The sequence below is a fragment of the Grammomys surdaster genome, unplaced genomic scaffold (genome assembly GCF_004785775.1).
Source record: "Grammomys surdaster isolate TR1022 unplaced genomic scaffold, NIH_TR_1.0 322, whole genome shotgun sequence".
Taxonomy (NCBI): Eukaryota; Metazoa; Chordata; class Mammalia; order Rodentia; family Muridae; genus Grammomys; species Grammomys surdaster.
The window spans coordinates 815734-825877 of record NW_021604741.1 but is presented as its reverse complement, the minus strand read 5'-3'; the positions used below and the strand labels follow the sequence as shown (position 1 = coordinate 825877).

Genomic DNA, 10144 nt, shown 5'->3' with positions numbered 1-10144 from the left:
CTCTCTCTCTCTCTCTCTCTCTCTCTCTCTCTCTCTCTCCTCCCATCACTATTACCTATGGGTTGTAATGTAAAGTTCTCAACTCCTGCTCCAGGAAGAGACGGGGACAGGGCAGCTGAGGAACACAAGAACACAATATTGGGGTGAGAATTTGTGTAATCTTAGAAGCATTAATAATTTGATCCTTTAAATTTTTCTTCATTGATGCTATCATTGCACTAAGTAAATTTTTACGTAAACTTTAAAAAACTTTTATGTAAAAGAAAAAAATCTAGCTAGAGACTTTTTTTTTTAAGGAATCCTTTACATTTTCTTCATTACTTGGAGAATAATTTAATCCCAAACATTTTTCTCTGATTCCATATCAGTGTTCAGAATTTTGCTAAATACATTTCCTTTTAAATATTTTTTCCAGGAATAGCAATTATCTTATTGAGAGAAAGCTTTCTTTTTCTTGATATTTATAGTTATCTTCTTTGTTTCATCAGGTAGAAATGAATATTTAGATGCTGTGAGTTGAGTTATTTTCAGTACTGTGGTTCATTCTCTATTAGCCCAGAAATTTCCTGATTTAGAGCAAAAATAAAGACAATGGATGCTTTGCTTTCACTTTCTTTGTTGAAATGGAAGTAGGGAGAGAATGCTTTCTAATTGAGTAGGTGTGTTTATATTACATTTTCAATGCAACCCGTAATTCTCTAGCTGTATCTCATGATGGGAATGATTCAGACTCTTTACATGCCAAATTAAGTAGGAATGCTTCCAATAGTCTGCTATCAGGGTGCTCAAAAATAGCTCAACATCTTGGAATTCTGGAAACTTGTGCTATAATCACCATTTGAGACTAAACAAGTTTTCCTTGTGATGTTCCCAACAACCATTGACCTTGAGACAGCGACGAAAGCTCAGTCCTCACTTCCCCCAGCATCCAAACCGAAGACCCCTTCGCTGCCAGCCACTCACAAGGGATGACGGTCTTCAGTAGCAATGTCAACAGTAAGAAGTATTGACGATGGTGTTTGATGTTGTCTGATGAATTTTAAGTCCTCATTACAGACTAACACATTGTGAGCTCCCTCTCCGTGCTCACTGTCATTCAGTCTAGAGGTGCTGGCAAGGAAGCTGCAAGGTAGAGATAGACTAGAAGGGTGCACAGCATCCTCCGTAGCTAGTGGAAACATCCATGCCTTGTGGACCACCAGACCATAGCACAAATGAGTATGTCCATAAAGCCAGCTTGCAGTAATTTTTTTATTTTATGTACATTGGAGTTCTGTCTCCATGTATGTCTATTTGAAGGTGGCAGATCCCCTGGAACTGGAATTACAAAGTTGTGAGCTGCCATGTGGGTGCTGGAAATTGAGCCCAGGTCCTTTGGAAAAATGTTCTTAACTGCTGAGCCACCTCTCCAGCCCTTACAGAACTAATTTTTTTAAAGATTTATTTATTTGCTTACTTACTTACTTACTTACTTACTTATTTAATGTGTATGAGTACACTGTAGCTGTCTTCAGACACACCAGAAGAGGGCTCCAATCCCATTACAGATGTTTGTGAGCCCCCATGTAGTTGCTGGGAATTGAACTCAGGACCTCTGTTAAGAGCAGTCAGTGCTCTTAACTGCTGAGCCATCTCTCCAGCCCCTAGAAAGTAATTTTTAAGCAAACATAAACCAATTAATTTCAGAGATAAATAATACTCTAGAGAAAAATTCAGAATGCTTTCCTTTTACAAAAAGAAATGTCGAGGTTCAGGCAAGCAATTGACCCAGTATCACAGAGCTTCATCGTACCAGATTCAGGATATGATTCAGACTCCTCTCTTCCAAGCCAGAGCTCTGTCAACTACGTTGTCCTACTTTCTAGCCAAACTGGATTATCTCCTAGACTGTTGTCATACTGGGGCCTCCATTTCCCGTCTTCTGCATCTTCTCTAATAGAACCATAATAAAACCCTATCTGATTCTCTTGCTCACAGCTGTATGCCAATGAAGTTCCAATAAACTACACCAATGTGGCCACTGACAAAGGAGTGATCCATGGTCTGGAGAAAGTTCTGGAAATTCAGAAGAATAGATGTGACAATAATGACACCACTATTGTGAGAGTAAGTTACATCAGGGCCAGTGATGAGGATAATGGGGGTGGATTTTTATTTTTATGTACATTTCTATTTTAACTGCATGTATGCCTGTGTGAACGTGTCTGACCCCCAGGAACTGGAGTTACAGACAGTTGTGAGCTGTCATGTGGGTACTGGGAATTGAACTCAGGTCCTCTGGAAGAGCAGCCAGTGCTCTTAATAGCTGAGCCATCTCTCCAGATACACACACACACACACACACACACACACACTTTTTTTTTTTAATTTTAAACATGGGATCAGAGGTAAAGATGCTTGCCATAAAATCTGGCAAGCTGAATTCAATCCTCAAGACCCAGGCAGTAGAAAGATAGAAGTGAATTCTGCAAGTTGTCTTCCACACATATACAGTCATATAGACGTAGAACACATACATACACATGTACTTGCATGTTCACACAAAATGTAATTAAAATGTTTAAATAACCATAATAATTTTAAATTTAATCATTTTTCTATTAGACTATCTCAGTTTAGTTCAAAATTTTCTCATTTGTTGTGACTGGAGTTGTGGCTCAGAAGGACAGCATTCGGTTAGTATACATGAGGCTTTAGATTCAATCCTGTGCAGTGAGAAAGAGACTACATACTGAGCATCTCCAATGTACCAAAGAGAAGACAAGGCTGTAGATCACAGAGGGGAGCCAAACACATCCTGGGGTCAACAGGCTCATCATCTAATGGGATGGCTTGTACCTAGCATGCCTGGGGAAGATTAGATAGATGACCATGGTGAGCAGGATTCTGAGGCCCTGGCTCCCTTGTAAAGGGAGACCATACCAGCAAGAGGTCCGTAGTTCACCCGTGATAGGTTAAGGCTGGTCAGCCAGAAGAGGTGTATAGAATCAGTGAACTCAGTGTGATACCCATGCAGTAGTGCAAGCTCGTCACTGCAGGCTGTGGGACAGTTGCGGTACCTTTTAATAATAATAATACTGCTGATATGTATTAGGTACTTGATACCCACATAGCATCACTCGAAACAGTTACATGGATTAGCTCATATGATCCTCACAATACCCTAAAAAGAAAGGACTTTGACTCTACCCAATTTACAGATGAGAAAATGAGCCACAAAGAAGTTTATTCACCCAGTAGCAGCTGGTAGAGAAAGGACTCAAATCTGGGCAGTCTGGCCCTAGAAACAGAGTTCACGACAGTGGCCCTATACTGTCAAGTAGGTCCCGACGATAGCCAGACCTTCTCCTAACCTAGAAGATAATACTTAGAAGCTTCTGCTGTTCTTTCTGTGTGTTATTTCAGTGGAGTGTCCTGGAACTACAGCCCTCAGCCGCACCGTGTCTTGTGAAGACAGACACCGTGTGTGTCTGTCTCTGACCCAATTCACTTGAACAAGGGTTCCGGTGCATCAGTGAATTAGTGCTAAAGAATTCGTATTTAAATGAGTGATGCCTTCCATGTTCTTCAACAGTATTAGATTCTGAGGACAACTGTGGGAGAAAGCAGTGTTCAGATATGTAAGACTGGAGTAAAGAGTGTGGCTCAGAGAATCTTAAGGGGGTGTGACCCTGCTTTTCAGCCCCGCTCTCTAAAACCTGTATCTCTGAGCTCGCGTTTGCGGCCTCGTTTTGCACTGAAATTACTAACTTTGACATGTCTTCTCTGTCTCTACACTTTTTACCAAGGGTAAATGTGGAAAGTGTCACCAGCCAGCATTCTGCCCACTCGAGACAAAACCATTTGTAAGTACTTACCTGATAGGTTTTAAAAAAACAAAACCAGCATCTAGGTAAGAGAATCCAAATTGGAAAGCATTTTCTTCTGCCCTCCTGCCTTCCCTCCATTTAATTCTATATTTGTGGACAGTGTGACAGTGTGCAGGAGTTTAAGGCCGCCAGGCCTCACATCCACGGTCAAGAAGCAAGCCCAGCGGTTGCGGCGGGGGGGTGGGGGGGATGCCTGCACTCTGCATACTTCCTTTTTAGTTTATTTTAAACTTCACTTTCTTTTTTGTCAATGAAATTTATTCTCTGGCAGTTCCATGCATATATTTTTAAAAATCTAATTAAACTCCCTCCCACCCATGTCACCACACACACAGAAGTCCCTTCCCCCACTCATGTCTTTTGCTTTGTGTCCCACTGAGTTTAACCAGGGATGTTAATGTGGTCCATGGATGTGGCACTATTCAGAGCCTGGTAGGATCAGCAAGAGAGACACAACTGAAGACAATGACTCCCTACCCCATCAGTCCAGTCGGTTCCTCGGGAGGGGTAGGGCCCCATAGGCTCCTCCCCTATCCTTGACTGACTGTTGACAGGCCCAGCCTTGTCAAGCAAACACCAGTACTGTAAGTTTACGATTGCAGCGGCTGTGTCCAGAGAAAACATTTTGCTGGCCCTTCTCCTTGTTGGTATGCATCTTCATAGCCTTAAGTGCAGTCTTTGAGGGACTAAGGGCAATTTTAATGATTAAGTTAGATTAAAAATTCATCTAACTAATTTAGATTATTAATTAAAATAGAAATAATAATTAATAATTGAACTATTGACTATTATTAATAATATGCATTATTGATTATATTGTTGATTAATTTATAGTCAATGCATTTGTTATGTAATTGATACATAATTATAATTAATGTCAATAATTGATATTAATGATATTAAAATGTTAATATGTATTAAATAAAACAATTAATAATGAAAATAGAAATGGGCCCAGAAGCCAACATGCAATCCACAAAAGTATTTTTCACCTTCTGCATCTTTTAGTCTAGCCAGTTAAGGACAACAGCAAAATCTTGTATCATAGGAGACAGTCCCCAGGACCCACGACGTAGCCAGCCAGAAATGCTCCACCTGCCTGGTTTCCTTTTATAGTTGAAGTCACAACTGACCTTCTCAAAGAATCAGATATAGACACATCTTAAATTAATTACCAATCTGTTTCTTATAGCTTGTTTTTATACAAAAGCTACTTCTGTTAATGACCATTACAAAGAATAAGCATTGTGCATTTCCATAGCATAGTGATAATAACCCGTGATAAACAGTGAATATGGAATCTCTCTTGGGTTGTGAGTTTTATTTGATGTTGTATAGTATAAATTTTTATGAGTGAATAATTCTCAGATTTGGGAGACTATGAATCAATAAATAAAGCTTAAGTTTAATGAATATACAGTGCTGGAATGATATTTCTATCTGCTTTATTTTTTGATTCTTTTAGAATTGATTTAGTCTTCTAGAGAAACGTCCTGCTTAGAGAACACTACTTTCTAGTGTACCTTTGGGTTTTCTGCAGGGCCTGCAGAACTGTGAAGTTTCGCTTGCGTTCTTCCTTATGGAGTAGCACCAAGAAGCCACACCCCTCCCTTTCCAGAATATGTTAGAGAAAAAAAGTGTCACATAGTTCCTCACTGACAGAAGCTGGGAAACTCCCTTCCTAACTAAAGAGATGATACAATCTTTATGCCTTAACAGAGCGAGCCGAGGAAATGCATCTATTCCATTTACTTCATGGGGAAGAGATCTGTATTCATTGGATGCCAGCCACAGTGTGTGAGAACCATCATTGTGAGTATGGGCTAGCCATCCCAAGTCTGAAGGCATGTGGGTAGTCAGCTGCACAGTAGCCTCTCAGGAGGCTGTGGCAGTGTGTTCTCCCCGACATCTGCCCCGCATCATCATTGTTACTGTCCAAAGTAGTACTGGTTACAGGAAAATGCAGGAAAGCCTGTAAATCAGAAAATGGGTAAGAACCAACGTGCTGGACTGAGTGAGGAACAGACTGAGGCTGTGGAAGGTGAAGAGGGGACCCCTGTTCCTACAACACAGGCATGCGTGGGTGATTAACTTAACCATATTACTTAGTTAATATGTAGACAAGATACTAAGGAAGTGCTCACCAAGGGAAGGCAAGGGACACTTGCTCATTCAGAAAACGAAACAACAATATCCAGGATCTCTGAACGTCACTTTGGAAATTTCTGGAAATTTCCTTATAACTTACTGTCCTGCTTCTTCTCCAGAGGATGACATTTCTTCTTCCAAGGAGTTGGAACTGCAGAGCTTGGGACTGGAGAGAGTTTTATGTTTTAATGAACTTAAGAATAAAGTCAAGGGTGCTGGAGAGATGGCTCAGAAGTTAAGAGCACTTTCTGCTCTTCCAAAGGTCCTGAGTTCAATTCCCAGCAACCACATGGTGGCTCATAACCATCTGTAATGAGATCTGGTGCCCTCTTCTGGCCCTCAGGCATACATGCAGGCAGAATGCAGTATAATAAATAAATAAATAAATAAATAAATAAATAAATAAATAAATAAATAAATAAATCTTTTTTAAAAAGAAAAAGGAAGAATAAGGCCAGACAAAGCCAAACAAACTTTCTAGGGGCTTCCCTGAACTTCAGAAGTTACCATAAAATGACCAAGCATCTACTCCTCCCAGAGATGGAACAACATCCAAGGAGGAGGGTCCCCGTTTTGGGGGTGCTGGAGGCCTGTTGGTCCTCCCACTCCTCCAGCATCATCTGTGCTATCCCTTGTTGCTTGAAGTTGTCAGGAGCACCAGCCTATAGCACAATGCTCAGGAAGTAGAAGATGATCAGATGTTCAAGGCCAGCATGAGCTAAATGAGCCCTTGTTACAACAGTAACAATGACAACAATAAAAACAAGAACTACAATAATGATCATAATAAAGTTTATCAAGCTGGCCCAGGCTGCCCTCACACTGGCCAGTCTGCCAAGTACTAGGATCACAGGCATGCGCTCAGCAGCCCGGCTTCCTCTGCTGCATTCCTCCTGCCTCCTCTACTTGGTATTCATTTCTTGTCTTGATTTTCTCTCTTGGCTGGCTGCAGGGCTGGCTAGTGACCTGGGAAATTGCTGAGTTTCACTCAGTCCTCAGAGGGTTCTGTCCTCTGTTCCTTAGAAACAGGCAGGCTCACACAGGAGTCTCAGGAGTCCCCAAAGGAGAAGATGAACATGAACCCCACACTCTGTCTTGTTTCAGACAAGAGCATGCTGTGCTGGCTTCTTTGGCCCACAGTGCCAACCCTGCCCTGGGAAAGGTCAGAATGTGTGCTCTGGGAATGGCTTCTGTCTGGACGGCATGAATGGCACTGGTACATGTGAGTGCGGGCAGGGCTTCAGTGGGACAGCCTGTGAGACCTGCACAGAGGGGAAGTATGGTGTGCACTGCGACCAAGGTGAGCATCGCTTCTGCCCAGACCCTGGTCCCCTCAGTCCTCCCAGACCCAAGCTAGCCAGGGGCCTGTGATCATTAGTTACTGTGCTCTCTACCCAGCCTCTGCCCAGGCAGCAGGAATCCACCCACCATTGTTAATGAAAAGTATGAGCCTCTCTGTGAGCCAGTTGAGTATCCCCAGTGTTTAGGAGGCTGAGGCTGTAAGGCTTCCCTGAGTCTGAGACCAGCCTGGACTACAGAGAGAATCGCTGGTTTATTTTTATTTGTTTGTTTTAAGCCTATGTTATTTTCCTTGTATGGAGCAGTGTTCCAAAACATTTCAGTCTTTGACCTGGATCCACCCACCCACTCCCAGTTTCTTCGCTGACAGCCCACTCTGTCTCTCACTCTCCTGTGTGTGCTGATCACCGTGATTAAACGTTCATTGTCCAAGTTGCTCAGAAGCCACTGAGGGAAAATCATATCTGACCTAATGACTCACTTACTCGTTTACCTGAACTTCATCTGCTTCCCCCTCCGCTTCCCAAGTCCACCTCCTATTCTCTTATCTCTGTGAACTACTGCCTTTAATTAGGGCGGAGTGCATGAGTCTGTGGTTGTTTACCAAAGCAAGGGTAAGGTGCCAGTGGCTACACTGCTGAAGAAGATGGTTCCCCCTCCCCCCCACAACCTTTAACTGCTTATAGCTGCCTTGGGAGGGGCGGGGCTTTATGAACTCCCCCCCCCCCATCCATGGAATGTTGATGAGCAGCGTGTCAAGCAGGTCTTGGGCTGGCAGCAGTGCTGATTTGAGTTCATAGGTGTAAACAGCCACATCAAATCTAGAGACAGCACTTCCCAGCACTCCCACCATCCTCCAGCTTTATGGTCTCTCCTCTCTCTTTTCCACAGTGCTCCCTGAGCCGTGCCCAGCCAGATGAGTATCTTTCGAACACTGCTCTTAGAGTCTCATATGATCCTGGATCCTCAAATGACCTTATCTGAGCCACATTCCCGCAGGGCCACATAGTCTCAGAACTGTAGCCTGAGCTGTTTTGTTGAAATAGGACCCTTTCACCTGGTAACCTGTATTCCTATGTCCTGTGACTCCAATCCCACAGGAAAGACCCTGGTCAGAGACTGGGATGCAGAGAACTACACCCAGTAAGTGGTAAAGGAAATGTTGAACATGAGTCAGAATCTGGTCATTTGCAAATGTTTTTCTGCCTAGCATGCTCTTGTGTCCATGGGAGATGTAACCAAGGTCCCTCTGGAGACGGCACCTGTGACTGTGATGTCGGCTGGCGAGGAGTGAAGTGTGACAGCGGTAAGCACTCTTCATATCTGTCCTCAGTCCTTAGCACAGCTTCTCAGAAGACACGCTGTCTTCCTTTCTATAGCAGAAATGATGTCATGAGTACTTCTCCTGGTGAGAAACATAACTCCCTGCTTCAGAGAGTTTGTAAAATAAGGAAAGGCACAAGAGAGAAACCAAGCTCCTCACATACCCAATGCTGGAAAACCCTATTAGGACTATTCAGTGTGACTTAGTATAGAACAGTATATATCGGGGCCAGGCTATGCATCCTGTAACCTCCTTTCTCGCTCAACAGTAAACGATGGGCACTTGTCCTCCGTGTGAATGCATCTAGATCAACATCGTTAATATGTTCTTATATACCAAACTGTCGCGAGCTTGTTGGATGCAGTGCTGGTGGCTGAATGGCTGCCTCACACATGACAGCTAGGCAAGCCATCTGGTTGCATCCCCTCCCTAATTGCACTTTCTAAAACTAGTTTTCTGCTGTCGTAAACAAGGTCACAGGGAGCATATTCCATATGGCTCTTTCTGAATTTGTCTCATCAATTCATGTGTTCAAGTCTGAGACAGGTGTCTGACTCAGGAGCTAGTGTTCTTGGGAAGAGTTTGCCGCTCATTGCCAAAGAGGCAGGCTGAGTGATGAGCTAGAGGGCCAGGCAAGCGCCAGGTCACTGAAAGACAGACACGTTGGCTTGGATGGAGCCATTGAAGAGTTTTAAACATGGTTGCAATAATATCTTATTTGTATTTAAGAGCAATCAGTCAGGCACCAGAATGAGGAGAATGGCCCTAGAAGCCAGGATCAGAGATCTTATTGTCCCTTCTCAGGCAGGAACTGGACGAAAGGTCACAGGTGCCCACTAACCCTCTGAGGGCTCAAATGATGTGGTTTGTCTGAGGGACTGTCATTACCTGTCTCGCCAGAAGATGCTAAATCAAGGAGAAAGCAGAGCTATAATAATAATTAAAAAAAAAAAGACGAATCTGAAGGATCCCAGACCAAGGCACATCCCAGAGCAGGTATCAGGTCCTGGGGTGCAGACCAAGGCGCATCCCAGAGCAGGCATCAGGTCCTGGGGTGCAGACCAAGGCGCATCCCAGAGCAGGCATCAGGTCCTGGGGTGCAGGACCAGGATTCAGACAGTCTGGAAGAGGGCCACAGAGAGTGAGGGGTCACACAAACAGGAGGGTATCCCAAGAATATCCCTCACTTCCCTTCATGCTTCTAAGAGCACAGTACATGAAAAACCAACTTCAGTTAAAGGGACAGGGAGCAGCCTGGAAGCTACAGCAACAATTAGTGTAATTCCTAAATGAGGTAGCAGCAGATCATTGATGTGCACAATGGAGGCTCTTGGGGGTCAAAGGAAGAAGAGACTGGTGGATGCAGGAGATGCTGAGGATGGTGCCCTGGGGGTCAAATAAGCAGAGACTAGGAGATGCAGGAGATGCTGAGGATGGTGCCCTGGGGGTCAAATAAGCAGAGACTAGGAGATGCAGGAGATGCTGAGGATGGTGCCCTGGGGTT

General features: G+C 43.6%; 1 protein-coding gene across 3 annotated transcripts in view; it reads left to right on the top strand.

The window, feature by feature from the left end:
• The window catches only part of Stab2 (stabilin 2), a 172966-nt gene that overhangs the window by 110807 nt on the left and 52015 nt on the right, over positions 1-10144 (top strand). For all 3 annotated transcript variants that reach the window (XR_003712742.1, XR_003712743.1, XM_028778048.1), the window contains exons 35-39: positions 1978-2106; positions 3789-3845; positions 5589-5681; positions 7122-7317; positions 8527-8622. Coding sequence is in view for 1 of the 3 variants with exons in the window: in XM_028778048.1 (XP_028633881.1) it covers positions 1978-2106; positions 3789-3845; positions 5589-5681; positions 7122-7317; positions 8527-8622 (571 nt within the window). In the remaining 2 variants the exon portion in view is untranslated. The remainder of the gene's footprint in view (positions 1-1977; positions 2107-3788; positions 3846-5588; positions 5682-7121; positions 7318-8526; positions 8623-10144) is intronic.